Source organism: Diabrotica virgifera, chromosome 9, assembly GCF_917563875.1.
Source record: "Diabrotica virgifera virgifera chromosome 9, PGI_DIABVI_V3a".
NCBI classification, from domain to species: Eukaryota; Metazoa; Arthropoda; class Insecta; order Coleoptera; family Chrysomelidae; genus Diabrotica; species Diabrotica virgifera.
Window position 1 is genome coordinate 194,987,070 of NC_065451.1, and position 23,797 is coordinate 195,010,866.

General features: G+C 33.7%; 2 protein-coding genes across 2 annotated transcripts in view; one reads left to right on the plus strand and one right to left on the minus strand.

Annotated features, from left to right (window-relative positions):
* Positions 1 to 23,797, plus strand: part of LOC114339236 (protein NDRG3) — a 658,690-nt gene that overhangs the window by 98,012 nt on the left and 536,881 nt on the right. The gene's annotated exons all lie outside the window — the stretch shown is intronic.
* LOC126891993 (glucose dehydrogenase [FAD, quinone]-like) overlaps positions 1 to 23,797 on the minus strand; it is a 69,424-nt gene that overhangs the window by 5,245 nt on the left and 40,382 nt on the right. The window contains exons 4-8 of the mRNA XM_050661371.1: positions 16,012 to 16,346; positions 12,969 to 13,260; positions 7,202 to 7,378; positions 4,995 to 5,191; positions 3,406 to 3,622 (exon numbers count right to left, since the gene is read on the minus strand). Of these exons, the coding sequence (XP_050517328.1) occupies positions 3,406 to 3,622; positions 4,995 to 5,191; positions 7,202 to 7,378; positions 12,969 to 13,260; positions 16,012 to 16,346 (1,218 nt within the window). The remainder of the gene's footprint in view (positions 1 to 3,405; positions 3,623 to 4,994; positions 5,192 to 7,201; positions 7,379 to 12,968; positions 13,261 to 16,011; positions 16,347 to 23,797) is intronic.

Here is a 23,797-nt window from a genome sequence, read left to right on the forward strand (position 1 = left end):
GTTCTACTATTTAAGTTATAGGGTCCCATTGTGCCTAAAATGATTAAGAAATTTCACCTATAGCGGCTCTTAGTCCATTAAGATATTTTATTTTTTTTTAATAAAAACGGCGCCTCAAATGAAAAAAAGGCAAAAACAATTTTTTATTGTCAATAGAACGAGGAATTCAAAAATGATTTAATTTGACATATATCAGTGGCGTACTATTTTGTTCTGTAAAAAATTCAGGCCATTACCCGTACGCGCGCCAATGGTGAATATAAAATTACTATGTCACCTTTAAAGGAGGTAATTTTGAACATTTGTTGTAGCCTTGCACATAGTTAAAATCTTTTTAGAAATATTTTCTGTTATTGTTCAAGTTTGGCATTATTATATTGGAAAGTTCTTGATAATGTATTACGAAATGAAAAATACGCGCGAAGATGTTTTATTTTTTTGCATAAAAATGGTGCACCATATGAAAAAAAGACAAGAAAAGTTCTTTATCGTAAATTAAACGTGAAATACAAAAATAATTTTTAATTTGAAATATCTCAGTGGCGTACTATTTTTTTCTTTAAAAAAATGCAAACCTTTACCCGTAGGCGCGCCAATGATGAATACAAAATTGTTATTTGTATATAAAAAATGCGCAATAACTACCTCTTAAAACCCACCAAATTTAATTTTCATAGCTAAAATGGTCTTAGAGCAATAAACAAATTCTCAGTTTGAGAAAAATATTTCAACACTCCGTATCTTGGAAACGAAGCATTTGCGGACATACGTTTATAGAGCAAACTCTCATTATTTTTCATGTAGAATTACCCCTTAAAGTTTTTCATACTTATTTACTAACACCCTGTATACGGCTTTTAATTCATCGCAGCAATAGTTTTGCTAAAAGTTTTAATCTTTTGGACATTTCGATAGTAGTCGAGGAAATGAAGCTGAAAAAATGGCAAAACCTCGCAATTTTTTCGTCCAGCATCGATTTGTACAAAAATTTGGGATTAGACTCATTTCACCCTCTAGTTCATTTTCTATATTGAGCCGTTGTACGCTTTTGGTTTTTTAAGGGTGAAAACTACCCCTAATTGTAAAAAATTATAAAATAACATTTTAAACTTTAATACTGTCAACATTTGGTTCTTATTAGTTACATAATGATTATTTTATGCTTTAAGATATACTATCATAATATTTCAACCCTTAAAACCACCCTTGTTGGAGCTGTATATAAAAAAATTTCTTATCCTAAAAGAATAATTTCGGCTTGCATCGATTTACATAAAAATTTGGGATTAGGATCATCTCACCCTGTACTTCATATTCTACATCATGCTTAAGGGCGTTGATTCTTTTTAGGGGTGTAAACTACTCCTTGCAAAATGGCTAGGACACATATGGAGATCCGGATCAACTACGACGATATACTCAATATTGGAATGGACACCAGCTGGCAAAAGAAGACGTGGAAGACCAAGATCTACATGGTTACAAGAAGTAGTAAGTGATCTCAACAATGCGGGCATACGACATTGGAAAGGGAAAACCAGAGACAGGAAAGAGTGGAGAAAAATAACAGAGAAAATTAAATAACGAACATGAGGACTGATCTACCTCAAAACATAGATCTAGAGAGCGTAAGCGGCGTAACCCCTAAAGGGGTGTTTAGCCACTATATATATATATATATATATAAACTACTCCTTATTGTCAAAAATTATATAAAAACATTGTAAACTTTAATATGGGTAAAATTTGGTTTTTATTGGTTAAATAATGTTTTATACTTTAGAATATAATATCATAATATTTCAACCCTGAAAAACCACCCTTCATAACATTACAGTTTTTATAAGTAGATATTTTAATAGATCTATACAGAAAAAAAGTAGAAATAAATAATTACAAAAACATTTATTTACACAAAAATGAGAATTTACAAATATGTACAAATACAAATACAAATAGTTTTTTAGTCATCTTCCAGTATACGAACCGGTTCTGTGATATTATACATACATTGAAAATTATCCATAAGTGGACTGTCCGAATTTTTAGAAAAAAAAATCGTTTTATAAACATAGCGCCTTCATTTTTGGCGATAAAAAGTTTATTCAAAAATTAATTTGTAGGATTTTTAAAGATTAATAAGACTGTGTAAACTAAATTCCGTATGATCGCTTAGTTTTTAATTAGGGTGGGTTTAAAGGGCTCGAATAAGGGGGTGTTTGCTCGTAAATAGAGGTTTTAAACAGCTATATCTCGCTAACTGCTTCACTGTAATAAAAATCTATGCACAAGAGAATTTTAGATATGAAAAAAGCTACAATTTAGTGATCTATCATTTTTTTCGTATCTCCAGTATTTTCGGAGATATTTTGAAGTAAATGGAGAAAAATGGGATATTTCAAAAAAATTATTTTTCTTTAAACTCCAATTTTTCTAAAATTAGGCCTTTTAAAAAGATCAAACATCTTGGGTGTATTGATAATACAAATATATAAGGAATTACAGAAAGGTGAAGACCAATTTTTAATTAGGAGGGTAGTTAGGGGGTTGTTTTCACTGATTTTTTCATAGAGAAAAGCAGGTACCGACCTTTTTTTGATCATAAGTCGCCTAATTTTCAGGCTAGAAACTTTTTATTATTATTTTTTGAGTGGCCTAACTGTGTACTTGGAAAAAGATTATTTAAGCTTTCCTCGAAAAATGCAAAGTTTTTCCGTTATTTTACATTGAATATTTCAAATTATGCATTTGACGAAAAAAGCTAAATTTAAAATGCCGTATCTCGGTTTGTATTGGTCTTAAAGGTATTATAGAAAAAGAATTTGGTTTGTGTTACTAAAAGGTACAATTTTGATATCACAGTTTTTTTATTAAATGCATATTTTTCGAGGTATTCTCAAAAAACCCTCTAAAAAAGTCGATTTTTTAATCGAAAAACTGTTACTTTCAAGCGCGAATAACTCGAAAAATATTAGTTTTACGAAGAAAATGTAAAAAACATTTTTTTCTTAGAATAACTTTTTACATCGATTTACATAGTTAAAATGTAATAAAAAATTCCCGCCCCGAGATGGGGTGGCAACCACCCCCAAGGTTTTAGCGTACAGCGGTATGATATAGAAAATGATCCTTGGACTATTCCCTACCTTCTGTGAAAATTTCAAGTAAATCCATGCTGGACGAAAAAATTGCGAGCCAAAATGCTTCATTTCCTCGACTATAGCTCAGAAGACAAAAAACGATTTTATTTAATCGTTTCGTTCATGACCATTTAAGCAGATGGTTCTTCTGCACGCTAACCACTGAAGTGGGAAATATTCTGCAGACATTAGTTGGACCTTCCGAGTTTTAATTCGTGTCAGCCCGGGTTGTCAATTAGTTGTGTAAAGCCAGAATAATGTTTACCTGGTATGGGCGTTTGAATTAACCTCGTTCCTAATTTTTTCATGGTTGGACTCTGGCTCATCCGTTGAACTTCTCTTAGAGCCGCTATAAAAGTTTTGATATCTTTATTTTCGGGATCTGAGAAAAAGTTAGCATAAAATTTGGGAAAGTGGAATGGATTCTTAGAAGCTAACTTTACGTATCCTACAGATTTTGGATGAACTAACATCGGCATTATCTAAAAGTAAATTATTAATAAATTATCAAATAAGCAAGATGTCCATGTCTTTGTTGTTTAACAGTTAAGGTAATAAAATTTATGAAACAAGCTCCTTGGACATGGACATACCCACACAACTGGTTAAGTTAATAAGAATGACACTAAATAACATAGGAAATCATGGTGTATAGAAAGGATAATCATCGGATGAGTTTGAAGTTAATAGAACTCTTAGACAAAGACCTTCTTTCACAATGATTTTTAATTTGGCACTGAAAGCATTTTCAGAAAAAGTGGTGTAAAATGGCCGGATCCATATACAATAATGAACATCGAAGCGTGGTTTTTGCTGATGATCGTGCTACACTAAAGGAGATAAAAGAAAAAAAATTAAGAGTATTGTAAAATCTACAAAGAACAGGGAAGATATTTTGACCTAGAAATTAACTACGATAAGTCAATATACATGATACTCAGAAAGCCACAGCAAAAAAAGATGATCAGTCCACTTTCTCATCGAAAGAGTGGACCATTTTACTTACCTGAGGACTATTATAGAAAAGCGAATAAGGAGCTGAAACATTAACACTCACAAAAAAGGCAGTGAACAAGATTGGCTTGACTCAGAGGGCTATGAAGCGTCAGATGTTCAGTGTCTCTCTGAGAGGCCGAATCTCAAACGAAGAATTACAATAAAAACAACAGACGCTATCGATAGAGTCGATAGAAGCCACGACAAGAAGCACTACGGAGCAGAGGATACCCATCAACTAGATGAACTGACGACTGTGAATCATATTATTATCAGTTACTATATAGAAACCGTACAAGAAAGAGAGCCAATATGTCCAGCAGTGGACGAGGACAGGCTGATGATGATTAAAGAACAGAAATGAAGCCAGATTGGGGAAGGTATATTATATATAGATGAAGGAAAGAAATTACATTTGGCGTTTGTGAACTTAAAAAAAACCTACTATACGATAAGGTTTTGGTATTAAAGTTCTGGGAAATCTTAAATCTTGATGGATTTCTTAGAGAAACATTGATGGTCAATATACATATTAACATTATAAAGGAGTTGAGACAGGGTTGCAGCATGTTTCCACATCTATTTACGAATAATTTGTATGGAGAAGCTGTGGTCAAAAGTTGAAAAACGTGTTATGGTAGAGTAGGAATACCTATTATATACAACAACAATTCGAATTTAGTTTTGCAGAAGATCCAATTGTGTTAACTCAGAACTTATTATGACTAAAAGGCTATATGATAAATTTTAGTTGCAGTGATATTTTATGATGCAGAAAATGTAAAATAGAATTCAATAATGCAGAAATATTATTGAATAGCACTAAAATTAATATTTTAGTAAGTATTTGCTTGTTACTTGGTACATCGGCTTGCTTTCATAAATCTTCCAAACTTTTTCGTATATATCACGTGGTATATTAAACATTCGTCTCAATAAGTGACCATTGTCACTTGCTAAATTACCACCAAGCAGAATCAATTCCATGTCTGGATATAATGGATCTGGATCTGTGGATATTTTACTTTTCATATATATTAAACCTTCTACGCCACCTGAAATACAAGATATGGATATAAAGGATGGAACTCATTTATGGAATAAAATTATTTCTGACCTTGTTTTAAAAACTTTTAAAAAACGCCTGAGACTCGTCGATTTTTATATGTAAATGTGCGTTTTAAACATAAAAATGTAAATGTACAGGGTGATTCACGCAAGCATAGCTTAGTCCATAAGCGTTATTTTTAACAGAACACCCTGTATATTTTCAACGAAACCTTTTCGTTTATAAATTAGCAAAAGTCTGTGTGTTATTGCGTTGCCGCTCCTGCAATACTCAGATCAGATTTATCGATGGATTCTTATGTAGTTTTTTCTTCTGAATCCAAATCTGAAAACGGCATTTCGATATTTCTAACCGTCTTCGAGATAATCGACCTCAAAGTTTAAAATGTGACGTCACAATCCATTTATTTTCTGCCGACATACTACACCTCAGCTGAAATCGTTGCTAGTAAGTAGGCTAGTTTTTTAATCTCGATTTGTTAAGCAAAGCATAGGTTATTTACATTTGAGTTTGACACTTCGTGAATGTCAAACTAAATTTTAAATCAAGTATTAATAAAATATCAATGACATTTGATAGTGAATTTAATTATTATATAAAATAAATAAGATGTTCAAAAATACAATTTGAGTATATTTTAAAAGCAATAATTTATCAACAGTAAAAGTATTTTAAAATTTGAGTATATTTAAAAAGGTTTATACGAGTATACGGCCTCCCCTTTAATGATAAATGGACTGTTTCGTTCGTTATGAAATGAAAATTGTTATTATAGTCGGTTCGCTAAACTCGACACAACTGGCTAGTGATTTTAGTAGGTAATTTTTTTGTTTTTTGCCAATTTTGCCAAAATTGGCAAGATTACTAATTATTTAATACTTATTAACTATTTAGTTTTTTTTGCCAAATTGGCAAAATTATTGACTTTGTAAAATAACTTTGTGTGTAAAATCACTAGCCAGTTGTGTATGAGTTTATCGAACCGACTATATGAAATAATATTGTTTGGAATAAAAAATTATGGTCTGATGTGTGCAATTACATCCTTCTAATTGAAAAAAATATTTGAAGATTTTCCTCAAATTATGGATACCAACAAACATTTTCATTTATAACTCTTTTATTTTTAATTTGACGAAGAAAAGTTATTCTTCATAAAAAGCTCTTCATGCTCTAACTAAACTCTAAGATTTATGATGCAACCATCATATCGTCGTCGACACAAGAAAACCGCGTATCTCCAATTTTTACTTAAAATGAGATGTTACTGCCATCCATTAGCCAATCGCCTATTCTAGCCATCCGACAAATAATACGTCATTTAAATGTAGATTTCTAATTTTAAAATGTATAATAGAAAAGCACGTATCTCCCTTGTCAAAAAATTATGTTAGTAAAACACGCAACTCCTTCTGCTAAGTCAGTTAAGTGATTATTGCCGTTGATTTGATTTGTTATTTTGGAGTGAAATAAAGGTTTTTAAGTTCTAATTTTACATCTGTAAGGAAGTAAGATAAAGTAAGTTGATTTGGGTAATAAATGTTTTTAGTACGATTTAAAAATATAGGGATTTTTGTTGCTTTAAACTATCGCTGGAGTTACATGGTTTTTCATATTTTATTTTATGAACCCATTTTGGAGTTACATGTTCTTCTAAATTACTGTTTTTTGGCTCTCCTGAAAAATTAAGGAAAATGGAGTTACCAGTTTTTCTTGTGTCGACGACGATATATAAAATTTTATTAATTTTATACGAGGTATATAAAAGATATGAATTTCGATCAAGAGTAAAGTTCCTTTATAGTTTATAACATTTAAATTAGAATGATATAATTGCACATTAAAACATAATTATTAATTCTAAACAACTTTTCATAATAGCAATTTTCCATATTAGGAATTAAAATACGTAAATAAACAAAGTTTTCGTTATGATAATGCTCGCATTTTTAGCTTGTTTATATTGTATTGAAAGTATGTCTTGTAATTTTCTTACCTATACTAGTCATAGTTCCATTTCCCAGTTTAAGAAATGTGAGAATTTCCGTAACGTTGGTTAAGACTTCATCTTGCCTCAAAACAATCTCTTCGTCTATTTCAAAACCCATACCCATAAAACTGGGATGATCGTACATCTTCTTTCCAACTGGTAAATTTGCAATAACAGGTATATCTAAAAAATAAATAATATTTGTTTTAAAATTTTTGATTAAGCTTCAGTTAAAGAAAAATATAGAGAGTAGCGAGAAAGTATGGCAACACGGTATTTTGTCGGAAACCGCTCGAACGATTTTTATAAATTTTGGTGGATAAGGGTGTTCTAATGCGGCCGATATTATAGTGCTAATTGCATTGTTGTTAAATCTTCCGTTTTTCCGGAAAGCTAATGAACTTTCTTATTTTAAATGGAACATCCTTTTTGAAGTCCTTAAGCTTTTTTCGAAAACATCAAGAAAAGAAAAACGGCGTATTTGGGTCACATCATGCGAAACGAAAAATACCAATTCCTTCAACTTATAATCCAGGGTAAAATTGAAGCAAGAGAGGAATAGGACGCAAGAAAATGTCCTGGCTCCGAAACATAAGTCAATGGACAGGGATTACCGACATACAATCACTGATCCACATTGCAAGAAACAGAGAGTTAATGGAAAATGTGATCGCCAACATCCATTAGTGGATTTGCATTTGAAGAAGAAGAAGAAGAAATACTGATTATTTTTCATGTTATATTCCCTATACCTAATAATTCCATAATTTCGAAATTATTGTTACATTTATTAAAAAAAATTTTAACAAATTATAAAAATCAATTTTTTCGCCACGGGTAGACATTATTTTAAGTTCTTTGGATCATTGGGAAAAAAAGGTCTTGTGTAATTTTCCTCAAAAGTTAATCGTTTTCTAGTTACAAACAATTTAAAACTGAAAAAAATCGAAAAATGACGAGTTTTTAGTTTCAAAAACACAAGCAAAAATTATTATTTTTAAAATTACGAAGTTCCCAAATTCAAGATCAAACCTTATTGTATCAGATAACCGATAAGTGATTTTGTCTTATTTTCATTCTGCATTGCATTGGCTGCGTTGTTAATGCAGCCCGGTCGCCCATCTCTTATATATGGGCTTCATTAACAATTAAAAAAACAATTAGTGGAGTCAGTGAAGGTGGATATGAGCTATTACCTCCGATTTCGTTCAACCTCCATCGATTTGCATGAAAATTGGTGAGTGGTTAGAGGATATCTCAAGAAACAAAGGTGACATGGTGCCAACTTGCGCTTTTACGCTGGGGGTGGATGCCACCCCTTCTTGTGGGTGAAAATTTGTTTATTAAACTTAACCCCATAATTCGATAGAGGGACAAATTACAAGCAAAACTTGTTATATAAACTTATTAAAATAAATCAAAATTTTTTGAGTTATTTAAGATCAAAGATTTTAATTTTTCTTGAGAAAAATGCATGTTTTTAACCAATTTTTCATCAATAACTCAAAAAGTGTAAGATTTTCCAAAAAGTTATTATTATCAAAATTAAAGCGAATAAAAAATGAGATAAACCCCTTACTAGAAAAACCTTTTATTGTTAACTAAAAATGAGTTATAGGTAATTGAATGTATATTTTTTTCGGCGAGTAAAAAACTCTAAGTATTCAAGCTGAAATAACGGGAAATTGATGCATTTTATAACATAAACTTATTTGATATTTGTCAAAGTACTTAAAAATATCTATCAAATGAGCCCCCGAACATGTTGATAGCGTTAAAATTTATGCTCCAAAATTTTTTCAAAATGTATCTTTAAAAAATATTTCCGAAAAATGTTATTGTTTTTTTTTTAATAACTCCGTTCGTGTTTATGATATCAGGGTCATCTAAAAACTGTTTGAAAGCTAATTTCAAGGGCTATTTATGCACGTTGAACCTAATCTTTTAAACCCCTTACTTTTTTAAAAATAAAAGGTTAACTGACCCCAGTTGCATGGTTTCCACAGCAAAATTTAAGATTTAAACGTTTCTATCTCGGTTATATTTTATCCTATAGAAATAGGAAAACAGGTAAAATATTTGGCGCAGAAAAAACTAAAATTTGGTTATATATATTTTTTTACGTATATTGAGTATTTTTGGAGTTATTATCAAAAGAATATGAGAATTACAATAATTTTAAAAATTATGATTTTTTAAATTATATCTTATTTTCAAAAATATGCATTCTAAACCGGTCAAAATTACCGAAAACATTAATTATGCTAATATAAAGAAGTTCTTGTATTCAATTTTTTATTATCTTCAATTTTAGTAATAATAACTTTTTTGTAAAAGCTTATAGTTTTTGATTTATACGTGAAAAACCGATTTAAAACATGCATTTTTTTTACGAAAAAATAAAATCTTTGGTCTTTAATAACTCAAAAAGTGTTGATTTATTTTAATAACTTTATATAACAAATTTTGCTTATAATTTGTCCCTCTATCGACTTCTGGCATTATTTTTAATAAAATAATATTCACCCCTGAGAAGGGGTGGCATCCACCCCCAAAGTAAAAGCGCAAGTTGGCATCATAACACCTTTGTTCCTTGAGGTATCCTCTAATTACTCATCAATCTTCATGAAAATCGATGGAGGTTCAACGAAATCGGAGGTGAAAACCTTCAGTGACTGCACTAAATGTTTTAGAATAAAACATGCAAAAAATTATTATAGGGATCTGATAGAAGAAGGTTCGAGCTTCAATTTAGGTACTTCCTAATTTTAAAAATGATTTTTTTACTTGTGTTTTTAAACCTTAAATTTTTCGATTTTTTCAGTTTTAAATTGTTTATAACTGGGAAATGATTAACTTTTGTGGAAAATTAAAAAAGACTTTTTTTGTTCCCAATGGTATGTACAAAGAAACTAAAATAATATCTACTTGGGCAAAAAAATGATTTTTATAATTTATTTAAAATTCTTTTTTAATAAATGTAGCAATAATTCTGAAATTATGGCATTTAGGTATAGGGAATATAACACGAAAAATAATCAGTATTCCTTAAGGACTTTAAAAGCGATTTTTCCCAACAACGCTAAAATCATTGCGGGGTACATATGGAACATTTTAAAACTCAGAGCGTTTATCTTGAATGAATAATTTTTCTCATATAAGTTCCATTGTGCAATTCTATATTTACCGTTTATTTATATATATGTTTACATTTTTGTTTGTTTGTAATTTTTGTATCACTATTATTCGTCTCTTTGTAATGTAATTTTGTCATGTGTTTATTACTCATTTAATACCTATTTATTTTGTTATACTATCTCTGCATGTCACTATACGTATTTGTTCAAAAATTTTTATTATTGTATTGTCGAATAAACCTCTTGCTATGGGCTTATTGTATTCCAAGAAGCAATAAATATTATTATTATCCAGATTTAGCCATACGGCTCACACTCCCTCTAAGGGGAAATTTGACTCATCCCAGATACCTACGGTATCAAAAGGATTGAGCTCTGGTGGGACTCTTTCCGTGTTATCGAGCCCTAGGTGACTTGGTATGCAGGTGTGTCTCCCAAAAATTTTCGTACACATCTGGCCGTTGCGAGTAGTACAGCTTTCTGCATGGTCTTGTAAAGATGTTCATTTAGACCCAGCCTTTTTATGCTTTCGAGGAGGTTCTTCGGAATGACTCCAGTAGTAGATATAACAATAGGTATCGTCTGGGTACTTTGCATTCTCCATTGCCTTCGTATTTGAATTTCTAGATCTCTGTACTTGGCGATCTTTTCAGTGAATTTACTACGTAGATTATTGTTGTTAGGTATCGCCACATCAATTAGTGTTGTTTGTCTTGTTAATTTATTAACTAGTACCAGATCTGGTCTATTATGTGCCACTGTTTGGTCTGTGAGCACAGTGCGGTCCCAGTATAGCTTGTAGTTGCCATCCTCAAGCATACTCTCAGGGACGTATTGATAATACGGGAGATGGTCCGTTTGGAGAAGTCCCAGCTTGATAGCTATCTCTTGATGAAGGATTTTTCCCACTGCGTCATGCCGTTCCTTGTATTCAGTTGCAGCAAATGCCTGGCAGCCCCCTGTAAGATGTTGGATGGTTTCTTGGGCTTGACATCCATATCGGCATCTGTCGTTTTGAACCTGAGGGTCTTTGATGATATATTTCAGGTAGTTTCTGGTTGGTATAACCTGATCCTGAATGGCCAGTAATGAACCCTCCGTTTCAGGGAACATCTTTCCTGATGTCAACCAGTAGTTCGACGCTATATTGTCGACATAATCTTGGCTGACCTCATTGGGATGTCGCCCGTGCAAAGGTTTACCCATCCAGGCGCGCACTTTTTCGTCCTTAGTAAGGTGGTTTATGCGTAGTTCTGCTTCCCTCAGTTTGATCGGTGTTGTGTCATCTACTGCGCAGATAGCGCGATGTAGAGTAGATGTCTCAGCCTGCATCTGAAAATAAGTTCTTAAATTAGCAATTTGTTTATCTAATTGCTCACCTATATCCATAAGTCCTCTTCCTCCTAAATACCGGGGTAATGTCGTTCGTTCTACTGCACTTTTAGGGTGGTGTTTTTGTGCCTTTGTGAGGTGTGTTCGTACTTTTCGCTGAAGATTTTCTATATCCGTTTTTGTCCACTTAACAATACCAAATGAATAGCTAAGCGCGGAACAAGCGTAGGTGTTTAGTGCCTTAAACAAATTTTTACTGTTAAGCTGTGAACGAAGCAGCTGTTTTACCCTTCTTATAAACTCAGTAGTTATCTCAGTTTTCATTTGCTTATGGTCAATTTTCCGCGCCTGCTTTACTCCAAGATATTTGTACATATCGTTGTCGCCCATGGCCTCGATGTTCTGGCCATTTTGCATATCGAATCCACCGGGCTGTACCTTTCCTCTGACTATATTCAAAACACGGCACTTGTCTAGACCGAACTGCATACTAATATCATTAGAAAATGTTTCTACAGTTTTTAGCATCTCTTCTAGGTGTTCTCGAGTGGAAGCCATTAATTTCAAATCATCCATATACAACAGATGATTGAGCTTCGCTACCACAGTATTATTGCTTTTAATGCTAAAACCTGAGTCAGTGGAGTTTAATAGTTGGGAAAGGGGGTTCAAAGCTAAACAGAACCACAATGGACTCAACGAGTCTCCTTGAAATAGGCCCCGGTTGATTGCGATATTTTCGGTTTCGATATTGTTTTCACCAGGTATTTGGAGGTGAATTTTAGTCTTCCAATCTCTCATTATATGCCTTAAAAAGGTCACTATGTTATCATCTACTTTGTATATTTTCAATATATCTATTAGCCATTCATGCGGTACTGAATCAAAGGCCTTTTTATAGTCAATTATTATTATTATTATTATTATTATTATTATTATTAAAACGCAAAAAATATACAGGGAATTGTAACAGGGAACAATGTAATTACCACTACAATATCGGCCGCATTAGAAGACCCTTACCCACCAAAATCTCTAAAAATCTTTCTAGCTGTTTCCGAGAAATTACCGTGGGGTCATACTTTTTCGCTACCTGTGTTGAGCTTTTGAATCACATTAAACATAAGAAAAAATGAAAAAATTGAGTTCCGGGAGTGAAAGCAACGTGTAGTACCTTTTTATACAATATAGTTATAAGTTAATTAAAGAATTAAAAACTAAACGTCATATTATACGAAAATTTAGGGACTTTATTCTTTGGCCTAGAATTATCAAAAAAATTGATGATAGTATATAATACTTACCAAATTCTTGTAAATGTTCCTTTGGTCCTATACCAGAGAGCATCAAAAGTTGGGGCGAATTCAGTCCACCGGCACTGACAATAACTTCTTTACTAGCAAAGGCGTTGTAATATTTCTTCTTTCTGGCATATTGCACACCGTAAGCGCTCTTTGTAGTAGGATCAATAAGAATTTTTACTACTTTGCTATTTGTCAGTATTTTCAAATTTGATCTGTGCGCAACTGGTCGTAGGAATGCCTTCTCGGCACTACATCGTCTTCCATTCCTTGTATGTGTTTGTACGTATGAAACCTGTAAAGAAAACATGTGTAGATGTTAAACATGTGTAGAAAAAACGGCCATATATGTCCGACCCGGTCATATATGGCACTATCAGACATATGTGGCCGACACGGCAACATGTTGCACATTATGTCGGATACCATGATTTTTCTTGTAGGTCATATAGCGTCGCATCGATAATATTTGAATGACACTACTTGAATATCAGCGAAAAGATCTTGGCCATGTAAATAGGGTACAGATGACGGCACTGATGGATCTAAAGCTGCCCATGGTTCTGGATCAGGAGTCTTTGGGCAAACATGTAACTATAATAAATCTTACAGCCTAGGTCAACATACAACGGTGTTCCAGGCTGAAGTTTTTGCTTTGGTGGAATGCATTGATGAAATAATTGATGAAGACCCTAAAGCTAAGAGAATCAACATTTACACACATAGTCAATCGGCTGTTCTGGCTGTAAAGTGTACAGAACCCTCTCACCAAATCAAAACTGGTGAGAAACTGCAAAGATCTCCTCAATAACCTGGCAAAAGAAAATAAAGTGTCTTTAATATGGGTGCCGGGTCATGAAGGGATGTATGGGAACGAACGAGCAGATATGTTAGCGAAACAAGGCTCGAGAGAAACTTTTGAAGGCCCAGAACCTTTCTGTGGCATCACCAAAGGTGCTATGAAAAACGAGGTTCAGGAATGGCTAATAAATAATTATCAAATAAATGGAGAACCACTCAAGGGCAAATATAGACTAAAAAAATAATCAAGAATATTAATAAAAACTCTCGAACAGTTTGATGAACCTCAATAAACGAGAGATCAAAACGGTCACTAAAATGGTGACTGGACATTGCCGTTTAAGAAATCACCTATACAAACTAGGTGAGGTGAATGAACCATGATGCAGAAAGTGCGAAATGGAAGAAGAAACTGCCATACACATACTATGCCATTGCAGTGTGCTAGGTGATGTAAGGCAGGACTTCACTGGTCAAATGAGGTTTGAACCAGAAGAGATCCTAAAACTACCAACAAGAAAACGGTTGGCCTTAGTTGAGGCCACATGACTTATTAAAGTTTAAGGAGAAGAACAGGGTTTGGTACAAAGGTCTTATGACCAAGTGCCAGAGACTAACGAGTCTCGCCTGAATTAAGAAGAAGAAGAAGAAAAAGAGAAGGATACAGATGAGGAAAATCTTAAGATTATATGGGATACTTCTAAAAGTCATAAACGTTATTAGACGCTTTTATGAAGGATACAAAGCCAAACTGGAACATTCAGGAGAAGTAACAGAAGAAATATCCATAGAAAGTGGATTCAAACAGGGTTGTGTACTATCCCCTACCCTATTCCTTATTATGACAGATTGGGTAATGGGAAAAATAAAAGATGTTCGAACAGGCATCAGGTGGAACCTATTCAAACAGTTAGAAGATCTCGAATTTGTAGATGACATCTGCCTGATAACTGAACACCGAAATCATATCCAAACAAAATTGACAAATTGGCACAGTGCTCCGACACGAACGGACTCCGAATAAGCACAAAAAAAACCAAGCTTTTAAAAAACAATAACCAGCCAAATAATGGAATAATGATAAACCGTAAGGAAGTAGAAGAGGTAGACAAATTCACATATTTGGGATCAGTCATGGAAAGGAGCGGGAGGTGTAAAAAGGATATACAGACGAGAATAATAAAGGCTCAACACGCATTCAACGCTTTAAATATAATTTGGCAAGCAAAAGAAATATCGGAAACCACAAAAATTAAAATCTTTAATAGTTACGTTAAAAGTATACTACTCTATGGAGGAGAAACATGGAAACAGTACGAAAATTACAATTAAAAAACTGCAAACTTGTGTAAGCAAATCTCTAAGAAAAATACTGAAAATATACTGGCCCAACAGAATAACTAATTCAGAACTAGAAGAAATTGGACTACGATTGGGATAAAGGGAAGAAGTAAAAAAGGGCAAAAAATGGAAGAGAATGGGAGGAACTAGTACACAGTTTAGCCAGAGAATAAAAACAAAAGAAGATGCGCTGTCCCGGCCAGACAGCAATCTTACATTTTTGTCCAAGAAACGCATAAGCGTCCAATACTTCACAAAGAGGGATGGAACTAGAGAGAGAGAGAGAGGTGCATATGTCAGCATTAGGCGTTACATGCGTGGCCTCCTACAAAGCAAAAGAATTAAACACTCTCGGCGAAGTTACTTCGCCAAAGTTGACCGAAGTCCGAAGTACCTCTCTACACACTCGTTCTACTTCGCGAGGAACACATTCAAGCGGTGCGATACCGACAAAGATCCCTTTGACTCGGACGCGCCAGACCGGCAGATTTCGAAAGTAGAACGAAGTCAAGCAAGGTTACACAAGGTGGCCTAATGATATTCAAAAATACAAAGATTGCGTCAGTCACTTAATAAAAGGTTAATGGTGGGCTGTCGACCAGTAGGAGGCCAAGAAGACCAAGAAAGAGGCGAAGTGAGAACCGATGCTACAGGGATATTGACGGTAGATAACTGGAAGAGAGCAGCCAAGGAAAGGGTTGCTTGGATGCGGATGCTGGGAGAAGCTAGGGTCCGATTTGGTCCATAGGAGAGAGAGAGAAAAAGAGATAGAGAGAGAGGGGGGCAGAGACAGAGGCAGATACAGAGACAGAGGCAGAGACAGAGACAAAGACAGAGAAAGTTTAATACGAAACAGTTACTAAACTACGTTAAAGAAAGAAGATAAAAATAAAAAAATACTTACCCCCAGTTGTTCTTTGCCGTTATAATCAACATACGGATGTCCGCATTCTTGCGCACTTTGAACCAAAGCATCTATCATTTTAGTCCTAAAAGGGACATCACTTATTGTTAAATATCCACCTTTCTTATGATAGCCAGCATCAGCCCTCTCAATGTGCGCATCTTCAGACTTAAGAAAATATGGCAGGACTTCTTGGTACGACCAACCGGGATTACCCATTTTGGCCCACCGATCGTAATCACGACGGTTTCCTCGGACGTGAATCATGAAGTTTATTATAGATGTTCCTCCAAGCACCTTTCCATGGCCATATTTTAAAGAATTTCTTATGCAACCTAGAAATAAAACTAATGAGAAATATGAATTTATGTTTTGAAAATAATTATTTCGTGCAGCAGCCGATAGAGACGGTTTTCAGGAAATTGTAAACATGATAACATTCAACGTCTTCTAATGATATGATGCCTGCAGCCGGCGTTCGGCAGGTCAACCTCAGAGAATCGTACGGGTTTCCATATTGACGCAGTCCCCCTACGTACCACCACTCCGGAGATGGCGTAGAGAGTGTATTTAAGACGAGCAAGGCGAATCATAAAATCAGTTCTTCTTGACGTATTGAACCAAGAAGAACTCAAAACGGCAGAGATTCAATGGATTGAATTGGAACTTTGCCGAGGTGAGCGCGCTCCATATTAAAGAGGCGTTTCACCGAGACCGTATCCGCAGTGAGCGGTAGTGGTCAGTGGCCAATCTTGATCTGCAGACGATGGACTGGCGACTGTGTGTCGCTGTTTGATTGTTATCGCATTGGATTGAAATGTGATAAACTCCGAGTCTGAGTGTGTAGATACATAGATTAATTCCATGTATCGTGATTGCTATTGTATATATTGTGTTGTGTATTGTATTATTCTCTTCTTCTTCTTCTTGTAATAGGACTATGTCCTGTTTCTTCTGTTACAGTCTTTGCTGCGATCCGGAGCTCCAACTCTCGTACCATCGTTTTTTGGGTCTTCCTATGGGTCGCTTGGTGTTGGGCTTCTGTGTTTTCGCCCAATGCGCCATACGTTCCGGGTCCATCCGATCTACGTGATCTCTCCACATGCGTCGTCGCGCTCTTGTCCATCTCACTACGTCTTGAACGTCTTGTATTATTCTAATATTGTTATTATGTTTTGATGACAGTAATAAGTAAAATGTTATTTTTTCTTTGCAGAAGATACAGTTATATTTCATTTTATTTATTTTGAACTGTATATGTATGTATGTATCGGTTTTAGAACGTCTTTCGACGTTGTCCGATGCCTAACTTCCACGTCCTTCTATCATCCCATTGGCCATCTCTATAAGATCCCTTGTACTCATTGCTTTGGTTACCCCTTCTTTCCATGTCTTTTTGGGTCTTCCTCGTTTTTTGCGGTTTGGTGGTACCCACTGCATAATCTTTTTGGGCAATCTTGTGTCTTCCATTCTTTGCACATGACCATACCAAATCAACTGTTTTCTCTCAATGTCTGTTGTTAAGTAACCATCTATTCCAATTCGTAGTCTTACTTCCTCATCTCGAACTCTTTCTTTACAGGATATACCTAACGATTTTCTAAACACATCCATTTCTACAGCTTCTAATTTTTTCCTGTTGTTATCGGTTATTCTCCAAGTTTCTGTTCCGTAAAGCAGGCTGCTTTTAATAAGTGTTTCATAGGTACAGTGGAACCCCGTTAACTCGGATTAATCGGGACCGCGGCCGATCCGGTTTATCGAAAATTCGGGTTAGCCGGAGAAAATGGTAAAAATTATTAAAATATGGTATGCTTACAGATAAACTCCGTTATAATTGGCACACAGACACTTGTAAACCACGTTCGCGTTCCACACATACAAAGCGTCGTCGAGAGTCTCATTTTTAGCTTTCTTAGCTTTGCACCGATTGTCCAAACTGTCTTTTGTTATCATTTTGAAACAAAAACAACATTTTAAGTTTTATTGCCATTACGTAGACAAAAAATCCACGCAAACACAAAATCTGAATATATTTACGAACGATTACAGAACGGAACGAACAATGCGACTTTACTACACACACACAATACCGTCTCGCAACGAGAACGAACTTATGTTATTTAATAAGAGTGAAGACTAAGACCATTGTTTGAAAAATAATTTTTTAATAGTCTTTTCTAAACAATGCTAGACAGTTTCAAGTAAATAAAGGATACTACAGATGCCTGTTGGTTTCGACAATGAGCGTTGTCTGCCATGCCAGTCATTTTTACTAAGGTATATTATGTATCAAATTACACAAATACGCATTATCTCTCATTGTATAATGTGTTTGACATTGAAAATTGAAACGAATGAACTACATAGGAATTCGCTAAAGCGACAAATTTTTACGAAGAAAGTTTATTATGATAAATAAAATTAGCCTGAAAAATATAAGATATTATAGTATTGGAACAATATGTTTATAAGGAAAGATAAAAGAAAATATTTTAAGATGTTGAAAAGAAATTGGAAAATCCAGCATAAAGGACATACATTTTTATTGTTGTAATGTTTGTCTGATAAAAATCGGTCCGGGTTAGCCGGACTTCCGGGTTATCGGGGGCCGACTTATCGGGGTTCCACTGTATTGTATTTTCGCTGTATTCCTATTTCGGAGCTCCAAAGTATTCCATTTAGGCAGCCAATTGTTCTTCTAGCTTGTGTTACCCTTTTCTTTATTTCCTCATCGTCTTTTCCCGTTCTATCGAAGATTACTCTCAGTTACGTGTATTTACTACAGGATGTGATTCCTCGCTTTATCCAGGGTATTCGAAGCATTCTTCGATGCAAACTCAAACACATCTCAAATACCTCTAGCTGGAGCCTTTAGAGTCCAGGCATAGGTGCCATGTAGGAACACTGAAGAAATATAGCACTTGATCATTCTTTGACGTAATTTTAGGTTTAAGTTGAGTTACAGAAGCATGATTTCATTTTTTTAGACCTGTAGCAATCTGTAGCACCACCTGTCAAATTTGAGCCTTATATAGATAGTAATGTCTAAAGCCAATATTTTTAATTTAATATTTATATTTTAAATATTTATATTTTAAAATAATATCTTCTTCTTGTGCCGTCTTCTAACGAAGGTTGGCGATCACTTTTTTAAATCATTCTCTATCTTTTGCAACGTGAAATAGCTGTTCAACACTGAGGTTAGTCCACTCTCTGATATTCCTCAGCCAAGACTTTTGTTCTTTCTTCCCAAGCCTTTTTCCCATCTACTCTTCCTTGCATGATATCATGTAGCAGAGGGTATCTATCGTTACGAAGTGTGTGACCCAGATGAGATGTTTTTCTTATTTTAATTATTGTGTTCATAAGATTTCTGCCATGTCCAATTCTTCTTAACACTTCTTCGTTTAAGACTTTTGCAGTCCAAGGAATTTTCAGAAAACACCTATATCGCCATATTTCGAAAGCCTCCAATTTTTTACGGATTGGGCTTGTAGAGTGCAAGCTTCTACCCCATATGTTAGTTGCGACCACACATATCATTCGACGAACCTTAATCTAATGTACATACTCAATTTCTTATTTTTGTAAACATTGACTTGAATTTTATAAATATCCTTTTTGAGCTATGTATTTCTATTCTGACCTTTATCTCCTCATCTTGATCTAATTGTGAGTTTATAATTGATCCGAGGTATTTATACTTCTCGACCCTCTCTATCGGTTTACCCTCCAATGTCAGATGTATGTTGTTATGTTGTTAACAAGGTTTTTTGAGATCACCATGAATTTGGTTTTATTTATATTCACTGTTAATCCCATCTTTTTGCTTTCTCTGTTAATGATATCTAGAGAAATTGTAAATCGTCCATATTCTCTGCCATGAGTGCGGTATCGTCTGCAAATCTTATGTTATTAATGATGATGCTTCCTTCAATCCTCACACTTGAAAAACTAAAAGCACGTTTTCAACAATTTTAAAAAATCTACCCAATGACATCGAATACAATCCCCACTCCACCACTTGGAGGTGTGGTGGGAGGCAACTTTAAAATCTTAAATAGAAATAGAAACGTTTTAGTGCAGATTTGGATTTTTTGTGTAAAAGTATGCAACTTTTATTCTAGACATTTTTCGAATTATGGATAGATGGCGCTATAATCGGAAAAAACCATTTATCGTGATACCATAGGTAAATTAAAGAAACGGTCTAATATGTCGTGAAATACACTTCCAAATAAAAAACCAAAAATGCGTGTTTAATATTTTTCAAAAACCTGTCGAACAACACTAAACATTATCCTCCACCCCATCTCCTAGGGGTGTGGTGGGGGGTAACTTTAAAATCTTAAATAGCAACCTCCATTTTTTATTTCAGATTTGGATTCGTTATAAAAAACTAAGCAACATTTTATTTGAAATATTTTTTAGAATTGTTAACAGATGGCACTATAATTAAAAAAACGATTTATTAGCGCCATCTATAGACAGTTCTAAAAATGTTTCTAATAAATGTTGCTTAGTTTTTCATGACGAATCCAAATCTACAATAAAAAGTGGAGGTTGATATTTAGGTTTTAAAGTTACCCCCCACCCCACCACCAGGGGGTGAGGCGGAGTGTCATGTTTAGCGTTATTCGATAGGTTTTTGAAAAATATGAAATACATATTTGGTTTTTCATTTGGAAGTGTATTTCTCGAGATATTAGACCGTTTCTATAATTTACCTATGGTATCACGATATTGCTACTTGTATAACAAGGGAGGAAAGTGCTACTTTTCCTCACGAGAATGAAGTTTACTGCCCGACGCGTAGCGGAGGGCAGTAATCATTCAAGGGAAGAAAAGGCAATTTACTCCCATGTTATACATATTATTTTTCCACCGTCCTCAAATAACAAGTAATTTTTTCATTTTTACTTTATTTATGTAACTAACCAACAAAATTTATTAGAATTAAAACTAACAAGTAGGTACAATATAACTGTCAACTGTCAAATGTAAGTCAAATTATTAATTTAAACATTGTTAAATCAGAATAACAATTTACTGTTTTTTACCATTCTGCAAAATACAGAGTGTTTTTAAATAAACGTTAAAATATATAGATACTTACGTAATAGATAATAGATATTGTACAGGGCGTCAATAAGTTATATTTCATGAATGAAATACCATGACGTCACTTTTACTTTTCCTCCCTAGGGAGGAAAAGTACAACTTTGCTCCCTACAATCAGGTCCAGAAATATATACTCTCTTGTAGAGGAAGGTGGAAAAATTGTTTTTTACGATTATAGCGCCATCTATCCACAATTCGAAAAAATATTTCGAATATAATTTGCTTACTTGTAGATAATGAATCCAAATCTAAAATAAAAACTGATGGTTTCCATTTAAATATGTCAAAGTTACACCCCCACCCCACCTCTGGGGTGGAGGGGGGTCGGGTTTGGTGTCATTCGATAGATTTTTGAAACTTATTGAGCACGTATTTTTCAGTTTTTCGGTACGATGTTTATTTCGAGAAATATTCGACCGTTCCTCTACTTTTGGGAAACCCTATATAACATATTATATCTATTACATGACAAACACAGCTGGGAGTCTGAAGCTGAATAAGTAGGTAATTGCATCACTCCTTGATTTTATTGCATCCTGGCCTTTATAAAATCCATACTGAGTTTGTAAATAAAGAGACCCAATTCCGATAAAATGGCTAATTATATAAAAGCCTGTCAAAAGTTTTTGGAATTACTGATGATATAAATGGGAGAATTCGATAGACCGTCAGCTAGTTTATTGGACTTAGATAATATTTCTAAGACTATTTAACTAGTTTTCAACCACGAATCATAAAATATTTCTAAACGATAAACTCGGCATTTTAATTTGATTAAATGTTATTTTTAAAATTCTAAATAGTTTATATTAACATAATATACAGAGAGAGTCTGTAAAGTGGAATAAATTCAATATCTCAAATACTAATTGTTTTTTTGGAAAATGCTCAGACCCGTCGATTAGTATTTCAAATTGTCCTTTTTGACATTCAATAATAATGTATACAGGGTGTCCCAATTTAGAGATATGACGTCATCGTCGATTTTCTTAAATGGCAACACTGTCATTTTGATAGCTAATTTGATAGGGTCTGTAAAGTTATACATAACTGCAAAATATCAAATTTTTATTCTCTACCATTTACAAGATAATAGAAAATAACAAAGTTATATCTGTAATTCAATAATTGAAATACTAACTGTTTTTTTGAAAAATGCTCAGACCCGTCGATTAGTATATCAAATTGTCCTTTTTGACATATAATAATAATGTATACAGGGTGTCCCAATTTAGAGATATGACGTCATCGTTGATTTTCTTAAATGGCAACACTGTCATTTTGATAGCTATTTTGATAGGGTGTGTAAAGTTATACACAACTGCAAAATTTCAAATTTGTATTCTCTACCATTTAGATGATAATAAAAAATAACAAAGTTATGAAAAAGAAGTAATCAACTAATAATTGAATTTAATTATTTCAATAAATTAAGCAAAAACTCATAATGTTGCCCTCAATTATTGTCAAATTGTCAATGGGCAACGTTATGAGCATTTGCTTAATTGAAATAAATAAATTCAATTATTATTTGATTACTTCTTGTTCTTCATAACTTTGTTATTTTTTATTATCTTGTAAATGGTAGGGAATAAAATTTTGAAATTTTTCAGATGTGTATAACTTTACACACGCTATCAAAATAGCTATCAAAATGATAGTGTTGCCATTTAAGAAAATCAACGATGACGTCATATCTCTAAATTGGGACACCCTGTATACATTATTATTATATGTCAAAAATGACAATTTGATATACTAATCGACGGGTCTGAGCATTTTTCAAAAAATCAGTTAGTATTTTAATTATTGAATATATTCCAAATTACAGATATAACTTTGTTATTTTCTATTATCTTGTAAATAGTAGAGAATAAAAATTTGATATTTTGCAGTTATGTATAACTTTACAAACCCTATCAAATTAGCTATCAAAATGACAGTGTTGCCATTTAAGAAAATCAACGATGACGTCATATCTCTAAATTGGGACACCCTGTATACATTTTTATTGAATGTCAAAAAGGACAATTTGAAATACTAATCGACGGGTCTGAGCATTTTCCAAAAAAACAATTAGTATTTGAGATATTGAATTTATTCCACTTTACAGACTCTCTCTGTAATAGCGGAATAGCGTATACGTCAGGAAACTAAGCCCAAAAACCACTTAAACATTATCAGCTATTTTTTATAGTATCTTGGGGTATATAATATGTAGTACCTGGGAGCAATAACTTTTATAGTATCGGGTGGAAGTCAATAGAAAAGTAGTAAACAAAGTAAGTTATCAATCGAAGTAGCACAGAAAACGACAATAAATATCGTTCCCATACCACGAGATTGACAACAGGTGGAATACTTTCTTTGGTTACAACCTCCCGAGATTTTCAAAATTTATAAATCATACAGGATGCAGAGGAAATTAAGATGAGAGATTTTTAAATAATTCACAACCCAAAATATCTGCTCAGCGTGGTAAAAATTCCAACAAGAAAGATTCCTTAATACTCAACCAAAAGAGTAAATGAAATAAAAATGTATAAACATTTTCAATTTCTTCGCAACACGAAAATGCAGCAGCTGCATATAGGCTATTGATTATGTACTATAGAAAGGAACTACAACGTTAACGGGGTTTTATTTCATATGGTCAATGAAT